Source organism: Hippocampus zosterae, chromosome 8, assembly GCF_025434085.1.
Source record: "Hippocampus zosterae strain Florida chromosome 8, ASM2543408v3, whole genome shotgun sequence".
NCBI lineage: Eukaryota > Metazoa > Chordata > Actinopteri > Syngnathiformes > Syngnathidae > Hippocampus > Hippocampus zosterae.
This window is the reverse complement of record NC_067458.1, coordinates 21,060,346-21,087,862: the sequence shown is the minus strand read 5'-3', so window position 1 is coordinate 21,087,862 and position 27,517 is coordinate 21,060,346. Positions and strand designations below refer to the sequence as shown.

Genomic DNA, 27,517 nt, shown 5'->3' with positions numbered 1-27,517 from the left:
CAGTCCATTAACTTTTTCACATTGTAGCAAAGGGATCAATTCTTCAGCGTTGTCCCGGGGAAAGAGATAATCAAGCATTTGTAGAAATGTGAATATGTAGTCACTTTTATGAGATGCTATATATTGTATTCTATCACCAAAAAATGTGAACTACAAAGGCTAAGAATAAAATCAACCTGCGCTACAGTCCTCATTCCGAAGGTGGCGGTAATGCATCCAAAAGCCATTTGCCACTTCTAAATCAACTCACGAAGTAGAGAAAGAAGAAAAGGGATTAAGTTAGCCGGATGTCGTTGTAAATTCCACCGCGACAGCGCTCTTTTGCCTTCATTTGCTTAATGCTTCTATACCCTTACAGGCAAGCATTTAAAATACCAACGCTTCTTGTTGAGTTTCGTCAAAGCGAACTTTGGAATTGTCCGAATTAGCTTAGCTTGCTAACAGGGAGACGCCGAGGTTAGCGAGACGTCGCTAACATCATCGTGTCAAAGAATGTGCAAAGTGAAAATGCTGCGAACGTTGGTGAAGCAGCGACTGAACGTGGCCGTGGAGGAGATAATCGAACTGTTTGAGAGAACCATAGCGGAGTACGAGGAGCAACTTCGTAGAAGCAAAGACGGGAACGAGATACGACGATGGGACGATGTTTCCAAGCCTCGCGTTCTGTTGCTAAAAGCAGGTTTGTTTACTTCTTTGTCCTCAACGTTTTAACATCTCCAAGGAAATTTCCTCAAACGAATACTCATAACGAGGTCTCCACAAGTGCCCCGTGATGTTCATGGTTGTTGTATTCACAATAAGTCTTGTTTAAAGGTGAGACTGTTAATGACTAACCGTACAAATGCCTAATTTGAAAAGGGCCGCCATATTGGATGCGACCAATCGCGTTTCAAGATCTCGCGAGGTCTCAACTCCTCGAACTACAGTATTTACATCTTGTCATCATATACGCCAATTATTAGTGCAATGTTTATATGAATTGAGTCAGTTGCAGACCTATTTTTAATCCCTGGATTTCTTAAAATCAAGACATGCTCACTGCTGTGCTTTTCCTTTGCATAATGCAGATGTGCAGCAGGCGGAACGTCAAGAAGAGGTTCCCTCTCAAAAGCGGGAAGATCCAGCAAAGCCCGCCCACATTAAAGAGGAAGAGGAGGACGTGTGGAGCAGTCAGGCCGCGGAGAAGCTTCCGGGGCCGAAGGAGACTGATTTTACAGAGTTCACATGGACCGGCATCCACGTTAAGAGTGAAAATGATGAAGGTCAGTCGTCGCAGCTTCATCACAATCCAGGTGAGGAGGCGTCAAGTCAACACGTGGCAATCAAGGGTGCCGGAGAACACAGGACTCCACTCTGGGATATGGACGACGTGATGTCACACTCATCCGACACGGATCACAGCGATGATGACAAAGAACCTTTGAAGACTAAAAAGAAATCAAAGGGACCGCATCACAGCGACGGCAAACACTTTGACTGCTCCGAATGTGGGAAAACGTTTACCAACAAAAGCGTTTTGAAAAACCACATGGTAACGCACACCGGGGAGAAACCTTTTATCTGCACAGTTTGTGATAAAAGATTCTCCTTGAAGCATCACATGAAGAGACACATGAGTGTGCACGAAGGGGGGAAAGCTTTTTTCCCCTGCTCCGTTTGCGATAAAAGATTCCAAGACGAGGCCGCCATGAAGGAGCACGTGAGAACTCACGCTATGGAGAAAGCTTTGACGTCCGGCAGCACAAGTCAAAACATAGCAGAAGCAGACGACGACGACGACGCGCCGCTCTCAGATATGGACTACGTGTTGTCGCAGTCTTCCGACAGCGATCACAGCGACGATGCCAAAGAACCTTTGAAGATGAAAAAGAAGAAGTCTGACGGCGATCTGACTTATCACGCTGAAACCAAACTGTACATTTGCTCCGGGTGTGGCAAAACGTTTACCAACAAAAGCGTTTTACGAAATCACATGGTGACGCACACTGGAGAGAAACCTTTCGCTTGCTCGGTTTGTGACAAAAGATTCTCCTTCAAGCAGAATATGAGGAGACACATGGCCATACACACGGGGGAGAAACCCCATTCCTGCGGCTTTTGCGACAAAAGATTCTACGATAAGTTTGAAATGAAGAGACACATGCTGACGCACACATCCGAGAAGCCTTTCACGTGTTCCGTCTGCGCCAAAAGTTTCAACCGCAGCTCGCATTTTCGAATGCACATGAAAAGACACGCGTCGGAGAAACCTTCCACCTCCAGCAGCTCAAGTCAACACGTGCCGACGGAAGCGGACGGAGAACCCGGCGAAGATCCCCGCTCGCAAGCGAACAATTTCGCCCCACTTTCGGATATGGAAGACATGATGTCACAATCGTCCGACGCCGACCACAGCGACGATCCCAAAGAACCTTCGGAGACTCTAAAGAATTCCGAAGTTGACGTGGCGCATCCCGCCGACGGCAAACAATTTAACTGTTCTATATGTGATAAAACGGTCGCCAACAAAGGAAGTTTGAAAACTCACATGCTAACGCACACCGGGGAGAAACCTTTCGCCTGCCCCATATGCGATAAGCGATTCTCCATCAAGCAGAACATGAAGAGACACATGGCCATTCACACTGGGGAGAAACCGTACTCTTGCTCCGTGTGCGCGAAAAGATTCTACGTGGAGTTTGAAATGAAACGACACAAGCGGATACACACGTCCGAGAAACCTTTCATGTGTTCTCTTTGCGGCAAAAGCTTCTCGTGCAGCAATTACCTCACGCTGCACCTGAGCACGCACACGTCGGAGAAGCCGTTCGCGTGTGCGGTGTGCGCTAAAAACTTCTCTCATAAATCCTATCTCAGACAACACATGAGAATACATGCGACGGAGAAGCCCTTCACGTGTTCCGTTTGCTCGAAAGGATTCTCCAGTCGCTCGTATCTCAGAATACACATGAGCCTGCACACGGGGGAGAAAATTTTCAGGTGTTCGTTCTGCGACAAAAGTTATTCCCGCCGATCGCAGTTCAGAAAGCACATGAGGACGCACGCCGGGGAGAAGTCGTTCACCTGTTCGGTTTGTGCAAACAGATTCATAGATTTAGAGTGCCTCATCGTGCACATGAGAAAGCATGCGGAGGACAATCCTTTGGCTTCCAGCAGCTCGAGTCAACTCATGGCAGCGGAAGCCGATGGCGAACCGGCAGACAATTTTGCGCCACTCTCAGATTTGGACGACGTCATGTCACAGTCGTCCGACACGGAGCACAGTGACCAAGCCGAAGAACCTTTGGAGACAATTAAGGACTCTTGAGAGCGATAACACACATCGCCTTGGCAACAGTGGCGATATGTCCGTCACGTACGCACATCCGCAGACTAAAAATTGTATGAAGTAGGTCTGAACGCTTTCAAAAAAGAATCCAGTTGTGATTTTTTTTTCCCCTTCCTCAAAATTGCAATTTAATTTACGATTATTTATTTCGCGGGCAACATTGAATTTTTGAACATTCACAAGCACTAAATTAATCTCCATCCATCCATAGTGACAAACTTATTATACATCGATGTTTTGGTCTCATAAGTGAGCCTTATGCTCAAATAACGGCAAATGAACAATGAATTAATATGAAAGACAGTTTAGCTATCGACTATTAAAGCTGTTAAATTATCATCACAACATCACAAAGTTGTACTAAGCAACTGTGCTGAGAAACCGCGCTGACACGACCTTGACTGAAGTCCACTAAGTGTACCGCTACCCCACCAGATATTCAGTTTGAATTGAAAAAGCGTCATATTTCTCATTGAATGGAAATTGTTTACGTATTGATTGTTGGCTTAAGATCAAATAAAAAGTACTTGCTTAAAAAAAACTTTTAACCTTCCTCTTTTTCATTTCCTGTTGGGAGTATTGCTTATAATTGAAAACGTTTTAAAAGTTTGATTTGTAATTTAAACGAGAGTCTGACGTAGCATGAAAATCCATGAAATAGCGCCGTTCATACTCCAGCACAGCAGGTGGCGGTAATGCACCTTGAAAGGCAGATGCGGCCCGTCAATAAACAGTAAAAAAAACACAGCTAAAGACGAAGGAGCTCGTGCAGGCCCAGGTTAGCAATTTCTAGCGCGATTATTGCGTGGCCATGTGTAATGTCAAAATGTTGAGAGAATTAATGAAGGAGCGACTGAACGCGGCCGCCGAAGAAATATTTGAAATGTTTGAGAGAACTATGGCAGACTACGAAGAAAAACTGGAGGAGAACGAACGACGAGAACACGAACTTGTCGCCACCGTTGCCGACCTTCGCTTTCGACTACACAAAGGTTCGAATTTTTTTTTTTACAAGCGATCGTTTTGTCAACGTGCCTGATTATTATGTCTAATTATGGAAGACAAAAATTAAGAATGGGACGAAGGTGTAAGAGTACGAGAGTGTTTCTTGGCCTTCGAAGGTTTTGTGCTCGGGCCTAATTTGTGCTTATTTTCTGGGGCGCTGTTTTCTAAGTAGGATTCACCAACCCTTTTCGAAACGGACACTTTATTTCTTGGGTACCCATTAATGCGACTTTAGGTATGTTAGCAACATTTCTAAAATATTTACGCATTCACGACAACATTCACGAACTAAGTTTTACGGTGACATCAATATCACTTTAGGATTGTAAATGGTTGAAATTTAATCATTTAAAATTTTGTAAATGGGGGTAGGAGGATAACAATTTATCCAGATTTTTCAAGGGGTATCCTTATCACCGAATGAAAAACATGATCAGATAGATTAATAATAATAATAAAAAAAACACATTTATGCAAAGCCACTAATCTCGAAGTAATTAGGAAATCGCTAAATATCAACATCCAACGCTTTATGCCAATAAATCACTGACAGTGTTTACATTTGAGCACAGTGTCCTATCAGCAGTGAGCATTTTTTTTTTTTTTTTAGAACAAGCTCATGTGATACTTGAGGCCGACCATGTTAGTGACCCCTGGTTGAAAGAAATGCTGTGAAAAGGTCAATGATGATTTCGGTGGGCAAAACTAAAAATGTTTACAAAAAAAATAATTGAAAGTGCTGTAATATGTATGGAATTTAAAGCCGAGGTCACCAAATGTTTGGGAAAGAAAAACAAGTGTCTTCTTGCAACACACATATCATTTGAGCCTACTCGTATCTACGACCTTGTAGTTGGGTGGGAGGAAAGAGGAAAAAAAAATCACAGCGGTCTAGTTTACTTTCCCAATCAAATGGACTGACGTTTTAATCGTGTTTGCCTTCTCTTGTGTGGTGCAGCCGTGCAGCAACAGAGTCGCCAAGAGGCTTCCTCTGAGCAGCGGCGGGAGCCGCGCATCAAAAAGGAAGCGGAGAGCGTGTGGGGCGGTCAGGACGCGGAGAGGCTTCCCGAGCTATTGCAACACACCCCACTTGGGGAGAGCCAACCCAAAACGGATGGTCCTCACTGTGAAGACCTCCAATCGGAACCGGACAGCCTCTTTGCTCCGTTGTCGGATGTAGATGACATAACGTCACACTCCTCTGGCACCGCTCACAGTAATGACGAGCGAGGGACTCGTAAGGACCGCGAAGGTAATACGACTCATCGCAATCACAACGAGGAGTTTCTTTGCTCTCTATGTGACAAAACGTTTTACAGCCAAAAAGGTTTGAGCAATCACATGGTAGCGCACACGGAAGGCGAACCTGTCGCTTGCTCCGATAAAAGATACTCCTTGAAGCATTTTGCGAAGAGAGACGGTGAAAAGCGTGGCGAAGGATCACCAACGGAACCTTCGGAGACAAATAAGACCGCCGAAGGTCGCGAGACGGACGGCGGCGTCGACCAAAGCGGGTTGACGAAACACCCGGAGACGCGCACGAGAGACAAACCCTTTGCTTGCCCGCTTTGTCCTAAAAGATTCTTTATGAAGCATCACGTGAGGCGACACATGAGAAGTAAACATACAAGGGAGGAAGCGCTGGCAACGGGAGCCGATGCTGAAAGATCATCGCAAGTGCCGCAATCGGATCCCGACCACACCCCGGAACCTTCGGAGAGCGCCAAGAGCTCCGACGCCAGCAGCCATCAATGCCTTCAGTGCGACAAAAAGTGCCCCTCCCACGCTTATTTGGTGGCGCACATGGTCATACATACCGGGGAGAAACCGTTTACTTGCTCGGTCTGCGGGCAAAGTTTCTCCTTCAGGCAGAATATGCTGAGACACGAGAAGCAACACTATGGCCGGAAACCTTTTCAGTGCTCGGTTTGTAGTAGGAGGTTCTCGAATCGAGGGCTGCTGCTATCTCACTTAAGCTTGCACGTGGGCGAGGGGGATTTGCGATCCAGCGATCCGAGTCAACGTCCGGCGACGCGAGAAGTTGGCGACGACGTGCCTTCCGAAGCGGACACGGATGACGTGACATGCAACTCTTCGGACGCCTGTTACAGCGACGACGGCGAAGAAGCTTTGAGGACTAGAAAGAAGTTTAAAGGTGATTTGACACGCGGTAATACCCGTGGGAACCGATAGGGGGCGTGCATCTCTGAGCGTGAAACGATGAGCGTGTTGACTCATTTGATCATCGCCGACTTGTCAATTTATCAGTTGTTGCGCCTCTAAAACACGCGCGCATATATTTAACAGATGGCGCGCGATAAGATTCAAGAACTTAATTTCAGTGGAATGATTCAGTTCCGAGTCGATGCGCCGTTTTAAGTTTTTAAATCCAAGCCGATTTTGCGATTGAAATTCGTTACGCCTCGTGCAAACCTTTTAAATGCTCACCGCACGTTAAATTGTGGTTAAGCTCATCGTTTAGTTGTATGTTTTATTGTAAATGTTAATGATAATTTAGTCAACCGATTGTTTCATGAAATAAAAATGTAACGCGTCTATTTAATGTTGTTCAAAAATAAACTCTACAAATGATCTCGTGAGGTCAATTAAAAATAATAAACATTTAATATGTTCGCGGAACAGACGGGTAAATTTATGTAAAAAGATGACCTTGTGATCATGTAAATGCTCGGTGGGCCAGATACAAAAAAATTATTATTATTTTTTAATTCTGTGACATTTTATTCTTGGCATTTAACATCCTGCATTGGAATTCCAACATTTGCGACGCAAAGGTCGATGCGTAGGAGCCGCACAAAAACATGGCCGCCAATTTTAGCAATTCCTTTGTATTATGTTGTACACTTTGGGGGTTTGTGATCAAAAGATGAATATGCGACTAAAGTTGAGAATCGCAGCGTTTACTTCCTGGCATTGACGTTGAGATGTCGTTCAACAACTCAGAAGAGAGCGCCTTCTGTCTTAAGAAGAAAGCTGCATCGTCAAAGTAGGGATATAGAATGACCTGAAGGGCCGGATTTGGCCCGCGGGCCATGGGTTCGACACCCGTGTGAGACGTCCATGAACCTTTAGATGCATTATTTTTTTTCAATGACGTGGAACCATGTAAACATGGAGGCTTTGTTTCTTTCAATGAATTTGCTCTCGTGAAACCGATGCTGTTTGCTCATCATATTTTGCTCTCCTTAGATGGCGCAGACACGCAGCAGGGCTCGGTGTCAAAACTGGAAGAGCCCCCCGACATGACCGCAGCACCGCAGAGCAGTTGGGATGGAGAGCGGCTTCAAGGGGGAGGGAGGATGACGGCCGAGGCTGCGGGATCAGACATGGATGATACCTCAGATTCCGAAAGGGAGAAAGCTTCCGCTTCCTCATTGAGCGGTGAAAGATTCTCCTTTAAGGTACACGAAGCTAGCGGCTCTGCTTGTGTGGAAAATTCCCAGACGAGAGCGACGCCCGACTCTGACCTCAGACGACATGCCGAAAACCCAACGGAAGACTCTTTGACCACCGACAAGAACAGACACTGCTGGGAATGCAAGAAAACCTTTGCGACGAGGGCCGGTTTGAGAAGACACATGGCGCAGCACACGGGAGAGAAACCTTACCCCTGCCCGTTCTGTGACAAAAGATTCAGTTTGAAGGAATATTTGAGCAGGCACACAATGATACACACCGGCTGGAATTGTCCGGTTTGTGGTGACAGTTTTCTCAAAAGATCGGATTTCGCAAGACACATGACGACTCACGCCGTCGAGAATCCTGCGCGGTCAGAGAACGCGACGCACGCTGTCGAAAATCCTGCGCGGTCAGAGAGCGCGACGCACGCCGTTGAGAATCCTGCGCGGTCAGAGAACGCGACGCACGCCGTTGAGAATCCTGCGCGGTCAGAGAACGCAACGCAAATCGTCGCGGTCAAGAATCCTGCGCAGTCGGAGAACGCTACGCATGCCGTCGAGAATCCTGCGCGGTCAGAGAGCGCAGCGCACGCTGTCGAGAATCCTGCGCGGTCAGAGAGCGCAAAGCACGCAGTCGAGAAACCTGTCCGGTCAAACAAACGCGTGAAAAAACGCAGCAAGAAACAGATTAAGTGTCCAATTTGCGGAAAAAGTTTTATGGACAAATCGTACATCACAAGCCATATGAGAATACACACCGGGGAAAAACCTTTCCAGTGCAGCTTGTGTCTTAAAAGATTCTGTTTTAAGTACAGGATTAAAAAACACAAATGCTGCGGGGACAACAAAAGCACTCCTGAAGAAGCAGGACGCCCCACCGCTAATGAAATGACTATGTAACAAGCTCACAGTTTGTCTACTTGCTTTAGAAAAAAAAAAAAAGCTATCCAGCATATTCAACTTGCTTTCTATGAAAATGTTCTTCTGGCACTGACATTGCTCATCTTTGCTCACCCAAACCTACCAGCACCCGCACTCTCCATTAACCCTTGCCTCCACTATTGTTTGATCTTCTGAAACAAATAAGAAATCTCACCTCACTTCACCCTAATATCATTCTTTAAAAGGTAACTAAGGGATGGACAGCATTATTTTAAGTTATTGGGTAGACGGAGTCTAATCGGCAAAAATATATTGATATATGCTGTTCTTGGCAGTACAATAGTTGGCGCTGTCCTACAGCAGTTTGACACACCCGTGAACCATCATTTGCTTCCGAAAGTATGTTTTTTTTGTTCACAATTTGTTATTGTGTTAAAGGATATTTTACATATCTAATGTACTAAATGTGTCGGCGCTCTGTATTGCAGCTCCTGTTGTTTTTTTTATTGAACCTTTAATTCATCATGTGCTATGACGTCATGCGTTATGTGTCTGTATCAATTGTACGATTTTGCTATGTTTATTTTGCTTTATCTTAAGTTTTGTCGTCAGCAGCCAGGTCGCCAATCGGAAATGCTGTCAGTCGCCTTACCTGGATATGTAAAGATTAAATAAATGACCTTGAGAGGTCCTCTGTTTATGCTCACTTGACTGTTTTTCATTTGTTTATGGCCTTATTCATGCCAGCAACTGAAATCTTGCCTTGCCTACTGCGTTAGCATAGGTTAGTGATAGCGGTGCACCAATTTGGTTACCACGGACCAAAAAAAAGAAAATACAAATGAAATAAAAATGACAAATGTAGAAAAAAGGAGACTAATATAGTATAAAAGATGGTCTTGTGAAAATGAATATGCCATTAATCGTGTGAAAATCAGATACTATTTGTCAACAGGACAAGACGACTGATAAGCCCCCCCCCCCCCCCCACACAAAAAAATAAAAAGGCCGAAACAAACATTTTAGACGACTACGGCAAAAGTATAGAACCTGACAGCAACCAGGGAAAAGATCCAGACACAAACCTGACACACGCGTTATATATAAAAATCACCGATGAGTGGTAATAAGCACAGCTCTCCACAGGGTGGCAGCAGTATACCGTGGTGCCTCTTAGCTACTGCAAAACAGTGAACGAAGAAGAAATACGCGTCTTTGTGTTGCTCACTTAGCTTCACGCTCGTCGAATAAGTGATCAAGAAAAAATAGCCGCTCCGCCTGAATATTGAGATAATTCTCGCCAAAGCGAACTCCCCATCCATTTCTGAACCGCTTTCGTCGCGAGTGTGCTGCGTTAGAGTTGTTGAAATTAGCTTGCGAGCGGCAAACGAATCGACAACGTGAGCAAGGGAGGCGTTCACGTTGCACAATTGTGTCAACAGCTGTAAAGTCACAATGCTGAGAGAGGTAATGAAGGAGCGACTAAACGTTGCCATGCAGGCCATATACGAACTTTTTGAAACGACAATATTAGAGTATGAAGAAGAACTTCGTCGAACAAAAGTGGAGAAAAAGCGACAACGCGAACAACTACCGGAGGCCATTTTGGAGTCTCGTAGTTTCCACGGAGGTTTGTTGACTTGTTTCTACTCATTTTAAGCAATCAGGAGGCTGTCGGCGATTCGTAAATTGATTACCCAATTCGCGAGATTAGGTACGCATTTTTTCCTTCCTTGTTATCTCCGGGGCCCCGTAGAAATGAACGTGCAAAAATGTTGATTATTGCTTTCCAAAAAACATTTTTTAAAATTTGGCTTTCATGCAGGAATAAGAAATCAGATAGTATTTACTGTTGAGAAGCTGAAATGGCAAAGACAATTTTAAAATTAAAAAGGTGTCTAAATTATTACTCGAATATCAAAAATAATAATTTAGTTGATTAATTTTTGCACCTCTAAAACACCTGATTGCAGCCCAATATGTTGCTGATTTTGTATGACATTTTACATTATTTTTGTACTTTTGTCATTTTGATTACTTGCATTAACATCTGTCAGGAGAGAGATCTTAAGTTTTCACTTTTCCATACCTGTCTTTATTTCCTAGCACATGTGCAGCAGGTGTTGGTGGAGAGTCCAGAATGGCGGCAGCGGGAAGAGGAGTGCCTCCAGATCCAAAGTCTCACTAAAATAAAAGAAGAGAACATGCAGAGCTGTCAGGATGGGGAGCAGCTTCCACCCCACAAGATGGTGAACGTTGGGATCAACACAATCTCTTTGGCTGATGTCCATTTGAAGAGTGAAGAGGACAAAGGTCTGTCTTCACAGTTTCAGCACACTCGAAGTGTGGAGGAGAAGTTAAGTCACGCTGAAGCTGACGGCGAGCATTGCGAAGAATCTGACAAAATTGCTCTGCTACGAGTTGTGGACGCTGCCCCCCCAGTACCTTTGGCAAACTCCGAATGTTACGCGCCGCATCCCGCAAACGGCAAACCTTTGAGCTTCTCTCAGTGCGGCGAAGCCTCTGGGAAAATGAGAAGCCTGCGAACACACGTGAGGACGAGCCAGAATCCTACCGGCGCCCACTTAAGCTGCCCCTTTTGTGAGAAAGCCTTCGCCTTCAAGGCCAAACTGACCAGACACATTAACGCTCACGTCAAGCCTTTCGTGTGCACCTTGTGCGGCAACGCGTTTGCTCAAAGCTACCATCTGAAGATACACATGGGCACGCACACAAACAACAAGAGGGTCGTCGGGAAAAACAAGAAAACCACCGCAGTGAGTGTGGACGCTGCAGTCAATTCTTGCAAGCCGGCTATTCTTTGTTTGTTTTGCACCAAAGGGTTCACAAAAAAATACCTTCTAGAGAGACACATGAGGACCCACACAGGTGAGAGGCCTTTCAGCTGCGACGTGTGCAACAAACGCTTCAATCGCAAAGACTACCTCCGATATCACGCGTGTATTAGAGACAAGAACTAAATGGACACTTGCATTTTTTTAAAGACTATATGGCCGCACCCTTCTGTTGAATTGACTCAGCCAGATTGATTGTTTCTGCTTTTTCTCTCTCTGGGGAAAAATGACCGCAATCTTCACATGGTTAAGAGAAACCGAATATTTTGCAAAGCATCGCAAGCCCTGTCATGAAAGCAAATTGATCCATGGCGATATTTGAGTTTGATAGGAACTGCGGGTCTCGAGGCCTGCGCCCAGAGAGTGTCACGACACAACTGGGCATCCAACACCACTACAGCTCTAAAATGACCTTTGTTGACATATTTGGATGAACATCCCCCTGCCCCCATTGAACATTGTTTTTTTTTTTTTAGCAAAATATCAAAAATTTGTTAGAGTTCAATCGGAAATCAGGGCCAATCACGTGTATTTTAATTTTTTTTTTGTTGAATATGACTTGATGTGGCATTTCTTCAAATAAACGACTCCTTCAAGTCGATGTCTTTTTTTTAAAATGCACAGCGGTATGAAAATGTGTAAAAACAAATTTGCACTTCACAATACACTTGTATTTATTCCATACTGATGAAATAGTACAAGTGGACTACATATTTAAAAACGTTTATTTCGTATTTAATTTTATATTCGCGGAATTGTGCTACAGGTGTCCCGTTTTTACTGAAATATCGTGCACACAAAATAATGTCAAACAAAAAATAGTCATCGAGAGGAGAGTAAAAAGTTGCGCAACAGGAGCCCTCCTCCCCTCCTGTCGCGAACGCGCAAATAGGTGTTGGTTTACGTGCGCGCCCCCGTCCGCGGTGACGTCAGCTGCCAGAGCCTGTCTCAAACGTTGTGACGTGTGTTGTGGAAATGGCCGAGGAGCGACGATCCCGCAAGACAATGTTAAGCTTCTTAACTCCGCCAAACAATTACCGTCGGTGAACGACGTCTCTCCGGCGGACACGAAATCGTCGCGGACGGGGCGGGAGTTCCAAGGAACCGACGATCAACTCGAGCCGCCCCGGACCAGCGCCTTTTCTTCCCCCGGCGAGGGCGGGGGGCGCTGAGTGAGGGTTAGCGAGGGAACCACCATGGAGGATATCAACTCGAACATTAACGCCGACTTGGAGGTGAGGAAGCTCCAGGATTTGGTGAAGCAGCTCGAGAAGCAGAACGAGCAGCTCCGGGGTCGCTCCATTATGATGTCGGCCCACCACAGACCCCACAGCGCCGGCTACGAGTCCTTATCGTCGCCGTCGGCAGCGGCGCTACTCTCGGGGGGCGACATGGTCGGCTTCGCCCCTGGGGTGGGGTTCGGCTACGGCGACCTGTTGGAGAACCGCCGCTGCCGGAGTCCGCGGCTCTCCTACGACGGCGTCAGCTTCAAGAGGCCGTACGAGAGCGAGGGCGCCTCGGCTGCCACGTCCGGGTCGGCCCGGAACTCGCGGTGCTCGGACGACGACGGCGAGACGTCTATTCTGGACCAGGTGGACGTCTTGGACTTGGAGGACATGGACTGTCTGCACGAAGACGACGACAGCTGGTGAGTGGGGGACGACAGCTGCCGGGTGGTGGTGGTCCGTGAACGCACCATGGGCCCGAAGCCCCCAAACGCAACCGACACTATTGATCTGAAACCTGTTGTTTGTGGCTCAAGACTAGACCGGGAGTGTTCGAACTTTTTTTTTTTCCGCGAGGGGTCCACTCAGAAAAGTGGAAGGATGCCAGGGCACTTTGAGATTGTTAAACTTTTTTTTAATCATCAAGCAATTGTTTACGGTTGTGGATTTACTTGATGTGAATGCATGGAAACTGAACAAAATCAAATCGTTCCACTTTTTTAAAATCTACCCATGATGAATTGAATCATGCCCCATGTTATCGAATCGTGTTTTATTGGAGAGATGCGCCACTCCTAATATGCAACAATGGGGAAAAAAAATAATGCGACTGCCATATTTTTGTCAATTTCTTGATGATTATGTCTGGTGACACTAAAAGTACATCAGGTGACTAATAAGTGCCACAAAAGAAAACACGGAATTTTTCTCTTTCTTCTTTCTAGATACATTCTTGCTGCTGGAGGCTGTAATTTTCCCCAGTGTGGGACGAATAAAGGATATCTTATCTTATCTAAAACCCCTGGAAAATGTCTCAATCGTTAATATATTGGTCCCCCCCAAAAATGCACCTTTCGTTGTATTAGGCATTTAAAATAAACAGAACTTTAGAAACAAGGTTGGTGTCACATTTTTTTTCCCGCATGGCTGCATATAGATTGTGTAGCTATGTACAGTGAAAGCTCAATTTAATGGACTCGGATTTAACGCCTTTTGAATTCAACGGAGAGAAAATAGCATCCAGTTGAAATGTCCTTTTGTGCAATAGCCGTTAAGTCTGTTAGTTCCACAATTGTCTGTTGCCGTTTACAGGCGCCGTGACACAATCAAGAAACCGATGCGCGTATTTTTCGTGTTACAAATATACAGCACAGGCTAGAAAATGGTATTGTTGGTTGAAACATTTTGCTCTGCAATGTTTACTTGCAACCAGAACCATCTGCCGAACTGCGCAAAAGTACCGGTACTGAAAAGACGTAGTGATTTTTGACAGCAAAGTATCAATGTATGTATCATATTCGTACACCGGGCAAAAGTCAACAAACTGAATTTTTTTCAAAAAAAATGGAGAGCTGCCCACAGCCAAAGTAAAAACTGACACGGTACCGAAATACTGTCATGAGATGACGTTGGCATACACGCAGACAAAAATTACGAACGCAACACAAAGTGACTTGTTGAATGAGAATCACAGCTGGGTTACACGTGCACATTGCGGCTCATTCCAGCAGTGCAGCAGTTGTTGTTGTTTTTTTTTTTTCCCCTGCCCGGCAGCCATGGTTACATTCCTACTCAGAATTCCCCGCAGCCAAACAAACACAAGTCAACCGCTGTAGGCGGAGCTCCAAAACTGAACTGGCGACCAAAAATGTAATTAGATGACGCTTGAGGAGCAAATTTAAAGCAGGGTTATTCCCAAATGTGCATCCATACAAGGGAGCGGGGTAGAGGGGGGGGGCACTTTATATAAATTCACCTCTTTGAGATACTAGAATTAATTTTTGTTGTTGTTTCACTTCTCCCATATGTCTAATGTACACTTTTTAAAAGTACTCCTTAGTATCTTATCGTCATTCACTGTCAAGAAATGCGAGACTATCACATAAGATCACTTTGAGGAAAAAGAAAGCTCACTCGTACATTTTTTTTTTTTCAAAGTTGCAAAGCGTGTGCTCGCTTCTAAGAACGCAGTGATTCGCAACCGGTGTGCCGGGGGCACGTTGACGCGCCGTCGGAAATGATCACATGTCGCCTAATTGATCAGAAATGTATTTATTTATAACAAATAATGTATCTGTGGTCATCTATCCATGCCAGCAATTTCTAATGATGGGCAGAACAAATAAATCGTCTTCTATTTGATAGCAGAAAGTATATCTAATTGACGTATGATTATGTATCGCGACTTGCCAGTTTTCTGGAATGTAACTTCGGGAATGTGGACGGGCATGTTTCCTGTCGATCGCATCACACGATGTTTACATTATTTGGGAGATCCAAAGTGGATCGGCGGAGTCTGTTTTGTTTTTGCGTCTGATCCGATGGCGATCAGAGATTAAACCGGAGGCTGCCATCCACTCCCTGTAATCTGGATCATCCCTTTAACTTCCGCAAAGTGGCGAAGGCTGCAAAGGAAACGAAAAAAAAAAAATCTTGATTTGTCAGTATATTGTTTTATATTAAACTTTAACTGGGAGTGACAAAAGAACCGCTTTGCATTTTATTTGCAAAACTGTCCACGTGGAATTGTTTTATTTTCATCCAAGTTACAGAAAGGAATCTTATCAATGTGTGTTTTAATAAAAATAACAATAGCATTGAATTTTTTTTGGGGGGGGTTATACTTTTTTGGACCTAGCTCTTATATCCATCCATCCATCCATCCATCCATTTTCCGATCCGCTTATCCTCACAAGGGTCGCTGGAGCCTATCCCAGCTGTCTTCAGGCAGTAGGCGGGGGACATCCTGAACCGGTCGCCAGCCAATCGCAGGGCACACATAGACTAAAAACCATCCGCACTCACACACACACCGAGGGACAATTTCGAGTGTTCAATTAGCCCGCCATGCATGTTTTTGGAATGTTGGGAGGAAACCGGAGTACCCGGAGAAAACCCACGCAGTGCCCGGGGAGAACATGCAAACTCCACACAGGAAGGCCAGAGCCGGAATCAAACCCTGCACCTCTGCAGTGTGAGGCGGACGTGCTAACCAGCCCGGTGGCTGGCGCTCTTGTATTAAATCTTAAACGTTCTGTCCACCGAGTACTTTTTCCGCTGATCATAATCCGACTTGCACGGAAGACGTGCCAAAGCCAGATTGTTTCCACGCTCGACTGGGTATTAAACCCACTTTTGGTGCGATGTATTTTCAGGCTGTACGAGGCCAAGCTAAACAGTCCCTTGCAGAAGGCGCTGAGCCCCGTCGTGTGGTGCCGCCAGGCTCTGGACAACCCGAGTCCGGACATGGAACTGGCCAAGCGCTCGCTCATCCACAGGCTGGACCTCACCATGTCGGGTAAGCCGCCAAGTATTTACAATTTGTTCTGCTTCTACATTTCGACGCTTTACGTTCAATGTGATGACTGCACGCTTTGACCGCCGCTAAATATAGTGCGCCCCCATCGACGAGGGGGGGGGGCTCGGAGACTTCTCGCGTCCTCGTGGCTAAACTGAGCGTTTCCATTTTGACGGTGGTATGCGGTCATGTGACGCTCTTGCTGAAGGTTGGACAGTGGTCAAGGTTTTCCTTTTGTGTTGTGAGGCGAAATTGTCGTCGCGAGCGAGCCTTCGATATGCTGTCACTTGAGGGTGGGGGCTCGGGTGGGGTTGTCGTCATGCTCTTATATAATAATAATAGTACATTTTATTTACAAGCGCCTTTCAAGATCCGTCAAGGAAAGCCGATCGAAAGGCTTAAACCACAGGTGTCAAACTCAAGGCCCGGGGGCCAGATCCGGCCCGCCAGGTCATTTTATTTGGCCCGCGAAAGCAAATCATGTGTGTCAACTTGCTCAAATCTGGACCGAAATGTCAAATTGGCATGTCATAAATAACGTTGAGATTTTGCAATAATTGTGTTACACTCACTTGAACAACCTATTAGAATGGACTTGACTGATCTCAAAACTAGTAATCTATTCATTTGTTTTGCACAAGTGATCAATTTGTGGTTTCGCTGTCATAACGGTGTAACTCCAAATTGGCCCTCGACTAAAATGAGATTGACACCTCTTGGCTTAAACACACAAATAAAATATAAGAATGATCGCACAGAGCGTCGGTCGGCTCCCAGAACTCGACTGCAGCTCCCGACGTTACTCACTAGGCCACGCCCCTTAAAGGTACACACCCTTATACTTCATCTTTTTCCGAGACCACAGAAGCAACATACTTCCAATGCAGCCAAGTATGATCTGATCACGGCCCCAAAACTTCTCGTTCTGTACAATACGTTCAGCGCCGCGCGCTTTTTGCAGTTTCTCGCCGTACGGTTTAAAAACCTTGATTTTCAAAGTGTCATCTAAGTTGTACGCGACGAGATTTCACAACACAAAACTTGGGGGGGTGGGGGGGATGACCGCTGAGTGCAAACACGGTCCGCTGACCGATGACTAAGAGGACGAGAGCAAATCTCAAGTGAGCTCATCCTTGTAGGTGTGGAAGTCGGCGGATCACGTCACCCCTCGGGCAGAACCATCCCCTCGCGTTGCCGCCGACTCTACAAAACGCACACGCACGGACACACACATCCCCTTAACATGCGCTCGCTTAAACGGACGCCTGGAAACATCGTTGCCATGGAATGGTTGTTAGCTCCGGAAATGTGTCGTCTGCAGGGAAGACGATAGATGGGAGCTGTTTGGTTTACACACACACACACACACACACACACACACACACACACACACACACACACACACACACACACACACACGGAGCCAGTTGTTCTTCTGCCGGCAACCATTAGTCACATCCCAACGGGGAGGAGACGTGTTTGAGATAATTGTGAGGCCTCACAAGCGTGAGTGACTCGATACTTTTCTTTTTGCTCCCCGCCTCCCTTGCCCGGTTGAAAATAGCCGTCTGTAACGCACACATAAATATGTACGAAACACGACATGAATTTCGATATATACTGTCTCAAGATCAGCTAAGTAGGAGAGCCTCAGCCACGAACCACCACGCCGGCCTTTGTTGTGCGTCGAGTTGTGTAACTTGACAGCACGAGGAGCGCTGAAGCCGAGCTCCTCTGCATCCTCCTCGGCGTGAAATCCCCCTCGGGGTTCTCTCGTCCCGGCGTGGCGCGACCATGCTAACAGCGATGCGCGACCATGCTAACAGCGATGCGCGACCATGCTAACAGCGATGCGCTCTCAGCCCGAAGCGACAGCGATCGCGGCTGATTACGAAAAGTTCGGCGACGGCTCCTCGGTTCCCATGAGGGCGTCCGTCACATTTTAAACCGTATCCCCTGTGGGAACGTACAGCGGACCCGTTGACTGCGCGGAGATGTTCCGGATCAAGAATTAGGCAAAAAATATCTCGGTGCCACGTTTACAGTGCTTGCATGACGGATGCGTGCTGTTGTGGGAGTGGGGAAGGGTGGGTGACGCCAGCAAGAACAGGGAACTAATCGGACTCCTTTGTCGACACCAGAGAATCCACCTGAGCTCCGTTTCACACAGAGACCCCGCAAAGTTCCAACGGAACTCATTTTAAGGCCGCATTTGGGCGAAAACCTGAGTGGGATTTTTGTCAAAATAACAACCTTGGCATTCACGCAAAAAGGAGCAAAATTACTGTTCAAGTTTGGGTTATTTTGGGCGTGGGTTCCTTGTGATTTTTATTTTTATTCAAACATCCTCCGGGGGTGCTACTGAGTGAATTTTTTTAGAAAAATCAGCTTCAGGAAATGATCTTTCTCGAACGCGTGTTTGCGAGGACAAGAACGGGACGTGCCCGTGGAGTCTGGAAACTGACCTTAGGACACCAGAGCTCACACTGGGCCTCCATTGTGCTCTCGCTTGAAAGCTCTCCATTGACTCCCGCGCGCCATACGCTTTAATAAACCCCCGCGGCAGACGGCCGAGCGACTGTGGGCCGACACTCTTAAGCCTTGTTGCGGTCCCCCGGACTTGAATGGCCTCCACTCGCCATAAGATGTTGGAGTGTGTCTGTGGAATTCGGTTTTATGTACGGCCAACCCTCGGGAGATGATTTACATCGCTTTGGGGAAACAAAAAAAAAAAAACCTCATTCACGCAGTTCTCTGGGTGAAAAGGCAAAGTGTGCTTGGTTTAAAAGCAACACAAACAAAACTTACAATCTGCCATATTAGCCATCAAAATTCCGACGTATTTGTGTGTGCTTGCAGCCAACAAGCGCCGCAGCCTCTACGGGAGCTGCTACAACCAGCAGGGGACCTACGGGAGCCCGTACAGCCCAAACGCGGCCAGCAGCCCCTACAGCAGCGGCTTCAACTCGCCCTGCTCCACGCCCAGCAAGGTGCCCATCGTCAGGCAGCAGTTGATGCCCGTCAACGCAGGTACCACCGCCCCCCCGGACCAAAGCGCCGCCTTGTTTGTGGTTTGCATTGACGCGTTATGTGGTTAGCAATAGCTGTTCCGTAAAGGAGGCGGCAAAGGAACCGAGTCTTCTCTTTATGGAGCCGAAGAAATTGTCTATGCATTAACTGATGTAATAACACGGGCCCGTCGCTGGACTTGAGTCTCGAATCTCGCGTAGAACTCCCTGTTTTGAAATCCGAATCATTTCTTAAAACCTTACTTTGAAGCCCCAACTTGAAATCTGAACCCTGGCCGTCAACTCGTCTTGAAACGGACTTGAAAACCCCAACCCTGGTTTTCAAACCCCAATCTTGAAACTTGACTTTGAAGCCCTTCCTTGAAACCCTCTCCGAAACCCTAAAACACAAAAACCTAACTTGAAACCCGAACCGTGTCTTAAAAACCTATTTTCAAACCCTAATCCCGTCGACATACGTGACTTTGAAACGCTCGGCCTACCGTGAAAATTGCGTTTGAAACTAGAAACCCAATTTTGAAACGTACTTCAAAACTCCAATCCTGTCTTGAAACCTTACTTTGTAAAATTTCCAAGCAACCCTCACACTCATCTTGAAAGACTACTTTGGCCCTCATGTGATACGCCAAGAACACAAGCCACGAGGAGGAAGCCCCCAACGTAACACAATTGAAATCTTACAACACAATTCGAGCCAAGACGCATTTCCTCCGCAGCGCACCAGCGCAACGCGGCCGCAGAGAGAAACCCGCCGGCCGTCAGCCCCCAGTCGTCGGTGGACAGCGAGCTGAGCACCTCCGAGATGGACGAAGACTCGGTGGGCTCTTCCACGACTTACAAGCTCAACAATGTCAACGACGTCCAGATTCTGGCGCGCATGCAGGAAGAGAGTAAGTGGCGCCCGCCGTCTGCCGTGACTCAAATAAACCCGACGGATTGAAATTTGCGAGAGGTCCAGATGGGTAACCTCGCGCGCGGGTGTGTGTTTGCGCCCGCCGTCAGGTCTGAGGCAGGACTACGCCGCCTCGGCCTCTCGGCGCAGCTCGGGCTCGTCCTGCCACTCGCTGCGTCGCAGCACCTTCAGCGACCAGGAGCTGGACGCGCACAGCCTGGAGGACGAGGAGGAGGCGGCGGCGCACCCGGCCTTCCACCCGCCCGCCAGCCGTTTCGGCGCCTCGCCTCGCCACTCGCCGCGCGCCTCCCCGCGCAACTCGCCGCGCTCGCGCTCCCCGGCCCGCTCGGTGGACTACGGCCACGGGCGCGGCTCGCCTCAGCCCGCCATCAGCCGCCTGCAGCAGCCGCGCCACTCGCTGCAGGGCCACGACGCGCAGACCAATGTGGTCAAGAACGAAGGTGGGTGGGGTTTCTTCATTGGTCGCCAACCCCCCCTCCCCCGCCTTTTTTTTTTTCACACAGGCTACATTGTAGTCAAGTTTTCAATCAGAAGCTGAATTAATTTGAATTAAATTGAATTAATTTGTGACTAAATTAATTCAAGAATTTACTGATTGATTCGTTCGGAATTTTATTCTACAACATTTTGGAATTGGCATCTGCCCCCTCAAAAAAAATACCAAAAAAAAGGTCAGGCCTCGCTAACAGATAAAAAAGACATTTTGTTTGGGTCGTCGTCATTACAAAAAAAAAATAATAATAATAATAATCCATATCCCAAAGATAAGCTGTTGGAAATGGAAGTTCTCGTTTTGCTTGGGCAACTTTGTGCCCCTGTGCAGCCCAGTGCCGCTTGGCGACAACAAACATGCCTGAAAGTCATCATCTTCTTCTCCTTACGCAGAAAAGCTGCGTCGTAGTCTCCCCAACCTCACGCGTTCCAACGCGGCGCCCCCCCAGGGCCCCGAGCCCGTTAAAAACAGTCGAAGCTACGAGTCCAACCTGCAGATGCCAAACGGAGGATCTCCCAGACACCAGAGCCAATCAGCTCGTGAGTACCAGCACACACACACACACACACACACACACGCCCACACCAACACTCACTCAATGCCTGCATGTTTGTTAACCTTTAACCTTTCTTTCCTGGCAAGCTTTCTTTTTTTTAAAAACATCTTACAGCAGCATTGTATTGCGGGAGGAACCGAGTTGTCGTTGTGGCTCAAGTGTAAAAAGAAGTTAACCCTTTTTAATTCAAGTGTGGAAACACAATGCGTTGTGTGAGCCCACTCACCCTAACAAGAAATTGCAGTTGCAGCTGTCTCTTCTTTTGTGCTCCGACCTCACATCGTAGTCCTTGTAGGGTTCATGCTTAGGCCACCTGGAGGCAAGATAATAAATGCGTCAAAACGTTTACAACATACTCGATAAGCTTCAGTCAATCTTATTTTTTTTATTTTATTTTTTTTTTGCAGAGGATAAGGATTATATGCATGTGAATTTTGATATATTGTCTGTCCACAGTAGGACGATCAAACATTTGTTTGAGAATTGTAGTTTACTTTATTACACAGTACCATGTGGGCTTTTTTGATTTTACACGACAAATATTCCATATTTAAAAAAACACAAATACATGAACTAATAAAAATCAAATAAAAAACTAACATAATAAAGAATCCCAAACTATTATCACCCCGATACAGATTTGAAAATGAGCGAATGATTGCCAACACAGCCATCAACATGATCACATCTGTCAATCCCCACAAAATAACTATAACTCAAAGTGCCGCGCGTCACCAGTTTTGGGCTCTGTTTTTTTCCCCCCTCTGCGCACGCACGTCAGGGAATCCTCCAGTCTCTTTATCAATGAGTTTTGATTATTTTAATGTACTTGCTAAGATTAGAGGATCCCCTCACAAGAGCCTCGGGAATCCATTTGATGTAATCCTTAAACGTGGGATGAAGTTAACGGTATTCCTCTTAATCCCGGCGCGCTTAATCCCTCTTTCTGGTCCAAGTGGCACGGCGCAGGGGTCTGAGGGCAAACTGCCATTTATTAAACATGCTTCGAACCTGTCGGTATTACACCCCCCCCCCCACCCCTCTGTTTTTTTAAAACAATCTTTATCAGAATCCTTTGGAAAGCCGTTTCGGCACTTCTTTTATATCCTTGACATCCTTTTTAAGATCCATGTACTGCCGGTAAAACAAAATTTTGGGGTTGTTTTTGCATCCACATTACAAACGCCTGGCTGGAACCAACATGTTGAAATAGGGGACAACAACAAAAATTCGATTGGTAGCCCACAGTTGCTTACCAGCTATGCAAATCTATCCTGAAATGTAATAAACGCAGACTGATCTGAAAAGCCACGCGGTAATGCTAGCCGACAAACAGCCTTAAATCCTCTTTGTCAGCTGTCAGCCGATTCACCAAACGACCTCCTGGATCGCTGAAAAGACAGACGATATAGATTGTGGTGTTTCAAAACAAAGACTAGCGGCTGTCTACCAATATCAAAACAAAGACTAGCGGCTGTCTACCAATATCCTCTTTTATTGTGAAGATTAATGTTTCAAACAAAACAAAAACAAAAAACAAACAAACATCCGCCTCGCATTTCCCTCAACCACCATCCTTCATTCAGCACAAACATGCTCACAATGCTCTTCCCCATTCAACTGGCCCCGCCCCTTCAACTGGCCCCGCCCCGTCTCACTGGCCTAATCACAAATCGCACCTCAATGGTCACACAGGCAGTCAAAGTTATGTTTGGGAGCGTCGCATAAAAAAAAAGTTTAATTCAACCTAGAATGCATTCCACTACTGAATAATAATAATAATAATAATAATACATTTTACTTGTGGGCGCCTTTCTAGAAACTCAAGGACACCTTACAACAAGCAGTTAAAATCACGAGTACAATGTTAAAAACAACATCAAATAAGATAAGAAAAAGTACAACAAAAATAAATAATGCCATAAATAATGGCTTTATGGTCTGAGTGAATAGGCTTGTCTAAACAGATGTGTTTTGAGGCTGGATTTGAAATGTGTTAATGAGTCTGAATTACGAAGGTCAGCTGGGAGTGAGTTCCAAAGCGCTTTACTAGTGAGCAAAGCTACCGGTAGGCGATTTGGGTTGACTTCAAGAAACTCGGGGGCTATTAGTTCGGCCTAGTAGTGTCTCCAAATCGTCTTATAACTATTGAGGAAAAAGCGAGTACTAGTACAGTACATGGACCTTAAGCTTCACATCAAGCATATGGGATCAGTCCTCCGATGTCTTCCGTCTTTTCCTTGGCTTTGGCATGTGGCACTGACAGACTCCCTCCTACTGCTGAACGGAGCTACGGGCTGGCAAATTTCTTTGGCTGCGGCGCCATCTAAAGGCTTGCGAGCACATTGCAAAGGGCAGTCGTCCCACACGGGCTGGCAAATTTCTTTGGCTGCGGCGCCATCTAAAGGCTTGCGAGCACATTGCAAAGGGCAGTCCTCCCAGGTTAGCGTGACAGTATGTGTGTGTTGTGTGTGTCCACAGCAGCGCCTCAGCTCCCAAGACACCCCACCCCCAAAAGCAAACAGCACCTCCAAAGCCCGACGGCCCTGCGAGGTAACGGGCTCAAAAGCAGCTTGAATGCTTGCCGACGTCCTACACTCTCCCACTGCAAGGGCTGATGGGATGTTGTAGTTTACCGGTACTCGGTTTAATTACATGAAGGCTCGACAGGCTAATTAGCCGCGTCGGTCAGTTAGACCACAGACCTCTGCCAAGGCCAAAGTCGGAACAAAAGTGGGAACAAAAACCAAACCAAATAAATGTGGAATGCCTTCCTTCTCTATCAGTGGCCAACAAATGGCACATATTAAAAAATCGTTTTTTTCATGGCATTTTTTTTCTTTAGTTCTGGATTAAAAGAAGAAAAAATGCATCTAGAACATTTCCACATTAAAAAAATACAGAACACAACTACCCCCCCGCCCCCCCGTGTAAAAATAACACCAGTCGACAAAGTATCACAAAAAATGCTTTTTGTTGGACAAACATAAGATCACCAAAAGCAGGTATTTCCAAATTTTTGATTTTTTTCCATTGACAGTCAGCCCCGTTTTTTTAGCCACAAAAAATTGCAAATACCCACCCCCCGCCCCCAAGAAAAAAGAAGGTGGTTTTGTAATAGGGCATAGAAGCCACAATATAGCAGCAAATCACTTAAAGCTGAGAGGATCATAAAGCATCAACACCATGCAGACAACGATGAAGCCATGTTACCTAAATGTCTGTATCATTATGACCAAAAATAGACATGCACATGAGGCTCAACAGTATTAGCCTAGCATGCTAGCCTAAAAATACATTGTTTTACTTTTGACTGGAGGATAGCCCCCCTCAAACTGCTGATTCAGTGTACCATGACACAGATTCTCACCAACAGGTTTGGTGGATGTGCCACACCTCGAGGACTTCCCCCGTGTTTGTTTTTAACTAACCAATCAAGCTTCCGCGACCAGGGAGTCCCAAATTTGTTTTGGATAATTCACGTTGCCCGTTGCCAGACATCACGCGAGCCTTTCACGCAGACCGACCTAAGGCTTGTGTCTTTGTTGTGTGTGTGTGTTGTCATTGTCCAGTCCCACTCTCCTGTTGCTTTGGCGACGAAGGTGACTTTAGTGAGTATTTCACTGACGGCTTGCCGATCTTGGTGTTTTTGTTGTCGTTGTCGTCATGGCTCCTCGGTGTGGTTTGTGCATCTCATTCGATTGACGCATCGCAAGAAGCAGACCTCCACCAAGGCCCCTCTATCGTATATCTTATATGTTAATGTCTTTTTAAACATGGCAGCATTACTCTTACAAAAATAAATGCTGGATTCAGTTTCCATTTCCATTTCCATATCGCCACTCAGCAGAGCAAAAACACAAAGACACATGCAACAGAGCCACTTTATTACTTCGGAAAAAAAAGAAAGCTAATTTCAGTTCATCGAGATACAAAGATCATCTCTCACTCAAGATATCTCACTTCAACATGCTTCTTTGACACCAATTACTTATTTTTCTATTAAGCCAGCGTTGTGGCGTCCCCTTGTGGCAACTTTAGTACTTCATAGAATGAGCACAGAAAACACCAACTAGGGGCACGGGTGTCAAACTCAAGGCCCGGGGCCCAGATCTGGCCCACCACGTCTTTTGATGTGGCCCACAAAAACAAATCATTTGTCAAATTCCCTGTTGAAAATCAATACCGAAATATCACATTGAGCGTTGAGATTTTGCAAACGACACACAAATGGTTGTCTGATTTCAAAACTATCCATCCATCAATCTGTTTTTGCGGGCCACATCAAATTGTTGCGGACTGGATCTGGCCCCCGGGCCTTGATTTTGACACCTACGGTGTAGATGAGGAGGTCTATTCTTGGCTCTTTTGTATTTGCTAAACATTATAAATGTGATAGTCGTGGTTGATGAAGACATCCCTCATGCTTGGCTCTCAAAACCCAACATTGATCATTGTCATGCAAACGTGAGTGTCGCCGTCGTCACATCACGTTTTGAGACATGCGTTTTTTTCCTCCCCATCAGTTCCGCCGACGAGCAAGCTGCGGACGCCGGCCACGCCTTCGCCTCTGGCCTTGAGGCAGCCCGTCAAGACCACGGCCAACCCCGCCGGCTCTACCACCACGCCCGGCCGGTCCCTGGTTCCGCCCCGCAGCGGCCTGCCTCGCCCTAGCGCCCCGGCGGGTGGCGGCATCCCTCTGCCTCGCAGCAAGCTAGCACAGCCTGTGCGCAGGTAGGGACATTTTTAAATTTATTTTTCTTATTTTTAATTTCCTGAAGACTTTAGCCATTTTACAGTTTTTGGCAAGAGTTTTCTTCTTGGAACATTTTTCAAATCACAGTGCTGGAGCCTGACATTGGGCGGAAGGCAGACCACACCCTGAACCGGTCGCCAGTCAGTCGCAGGGCACATGTAGTGACAAACAACCATGCACACACACACACACACGTCAACTCACTATTTATTCATTCATTCATTCATTCATCTTCCGAGCCGCTTGATCCTCACTAGGGTCCCGGGGGGTGCTGGAGCCTATCCCAGCTGTCTTCGGGCAGTAGGCGGGGTACACCCTGAATCGGTTGCCAGCCAATCACAGGGCACACAGAGACGAACAACCATCCACGCTCACACTCACAACTAGGGACAATTTAGAGTGTTCAATCAGCCTGCCACGCATGTTTTTGGAATGTGGGAGGAAACCGGAGCACCCGGAGAAAACCCACGCAGGCCCGGGGAGAACATGCAAACTCCACACAGGGAGGCCGGAGCTGGAATCGAACCCGGTACCTCTGCACTGTGAAGCCGACGTGCTAACCACTGGACTACCGGGCCGCCCTAACTCACTATTTATTTTATAGAAAATAATTCACTTTATGTTTGAATACCACATCATTTAAAGGTTTACAATGCCGAATTTTATTTGTCGCTTATGCGCAAGTTTGATTTTATCGCCGTCTGTGGCCGTACATTTTTGCTCCACCAAGGTGTGCAAAAGTTAGCGACGATGTAGAGTTTGTTGGGGGGCACAAGTGTTCAACGCGGCTTTCCCCCTTTTTCTAGAAGTCTACCTGCTCCTCGCATCTACAGCGGCACCAGGGACAACCTGAGGGAAAGCTATTAGCCGCTTGCCCAGCAGAGGGCGCTCTACTCCAACCGTCAGTCACTCGAGGAGTTGGACTGCATGGCACTTTATCCACCTTGATGACTCTTCTAGTCACAACGTCCCAGGAATATTAAAAGAAAGAATAAAAGATATATACGCAATTCAGAAGAAGAGAGAGGCAGACGAGAACGCCAAAGAACAAACTCGGCCTACTCTGCGCCACAGCACTCAATTTGAGCCCCCGCCGGTTGTTTTTAACGCCACGCCTTCTTTACGCCTTCATACGTGTCAAGGAGAAACCTCAAACAGGACGTCACCAAGGCCTCATTTGTGATGACGTCATTGCACACTCGCCATGATGACATCATTGAGGGAGTTATGACATCATCAAGTCACCTCTAAGATGATGTCACCAAACACCTTCAACCCACTTGAGGAATCCCAATGCTGACATCAGCAAAGTAGCCATGACGATGACATCATCGTGCCACTGCCATGACGACGTCAGCAAGACACCTCGACCGTGATGACAGCGCGTGACCTCCATGTGACCCTGGCGAGTATCCTCAATGATATCATCGTCATCATCGAGATACTGATGTTGTCATTGTGAAACCCTGATGATGACATCAGCGACCAACGTCTACGATGACAGCGAACGCCCGCCGTGATGGCATCGCCGAGACGCC

General features: G+C 46.6%; 4 protein-coding genes and 1 long non-coding RNA gene across 10 annotated transcripts in view; 4 read left to right on the top strand and 1 right to left on the bottom strand.

Annotated features, from left to right (window-relative positions):
* The window catches only part of LOC127605534 (uncharacterized), a 48,704-nt gene that overhangs the window by 10,486 nt on the left and 10,701 nt on the right, over positions 1-27,517 (bottom strand). Inside the window, exons 4-5 of the long non-coding RNA XR_007963605.1 lie at positions 21,450-21,536; positions 10,724-10,818 (exon numbers count right to left, since the gene is read on the bottom strand). This is a non-coding gene — a long non-coding RNA (uncharacterized LOC127605534). The remainder of the gene's footprint in view (positions 1-10,723; positions 10,819-21,449; positions 21,537-27,517) is intronic.
* Positions 10-3,839, top strand: LOC127605484 (zinc finger protein 271-like). Its single transcript, XM_052073029.1, has 3 exons — positions 10-679; positions 1,068-3,355; positions 3,638-3,839. Exons 1-2 carry the CDS (start codon positions 493-495, stop codon positions 3,305-3,307), a joined length of 2,427 nt encoding a protein of 808 aa, XP_051928989.1. The 5' UTR covers positions 10-492; the 3' UTR covers positions 3,308-3,355; positions 3,638-3,839.
* LOC127605483 (oocyte zinc finger protein XlCOF6-like) lies at positions 4,061-9,340 on the top strand. 3 transcript variants are annotated; one of them, XM_052073028.1, is made up of 4 exons: positions 4,061-4,320; positions 5,292-6,488; positions 7,544-8,268; positions 8,353-9,340. In XM_052073028.1, exons 1-4 carry the CDS (start codon positions 4,140-4,142, stop codon positions 8,650-8,652), a joined length of 2,403 nt encoding a protein of 800 aa, XP_051928988.1. In that variant the 5' UTR covers positions 4,061-4,139; the 3' UTR covers positions 8,653-9,340. The 3 variants fall into 3 exon arrangements, with proteins under 3 accessions (XP_051928988.1, XP_051928986.1, XP_051928985.1); XM_052073026.1 differs by having other exon boundaries at positions 8,314-9,340; XM_052073025.1 differs by having other exon boundaries at positions 7,544-9,340.
* Positions 10,708-12,087, top strand: LOC127605525 (gastrula zinc finger protein XlCGF62.1-like). Its single transcript, XM_052073116.1, has 2 exons — positions 10,708-11,523; positions 11,640-12,087. The coding sequence occupies exons 1-2, from the start codon at positions 10,839-10,841 to the stop codon at positions 11,663-11,665; spliced, it is 711 nt and encodes a 236-aa protein (XP_051929076.1). The 5' UTR covers positions 10,708-10,838; the 3' UTR covers positions 11,666-12,087.
* On the top strand, positions 12,287-26,976 carry slain2 (SLAIN motif family, member 2). Of its 4 annotated transcripts, XM_052073056.1 has the most exons (10): positions 12,287-13,137; positions 16,090-16,232; positions 19,092-19,262; positions 19,978-20,151; positions 20,264-20,614; positions 21,060-21,206; positions 23,705-23,776; positions 24,796-24,834; positions 25,750-25,957; positions 26,786-26,976. In XM_052073056.1, the coding sequence occupies exons 1-10, from the start codon at positions 12,686-12,688 to the stop codon at positions 26,844-26,846; spliced, it is 1,818 nt and encodes a 605-aa protein (XP_051929016.1). In that variant the 5' UTR covers positions 12,287-12,685; the 3' UTR covers positions 26,847-26,976. The 4 variants fall into 4 exon arrangements, with proteins under 4 accessions (XP_051929016.1, XP_051929018.1, XP_051929017.1 ...); XM_052073058.1 differs by lacking the exon at positions 23,705-23,776 and having other exon boundaries at positions 12,289-13,137; XM_052073057.1 differs by lacking the exon at positions 24,796-24,834 and having other exon boundaries at positions 12,289-13,137.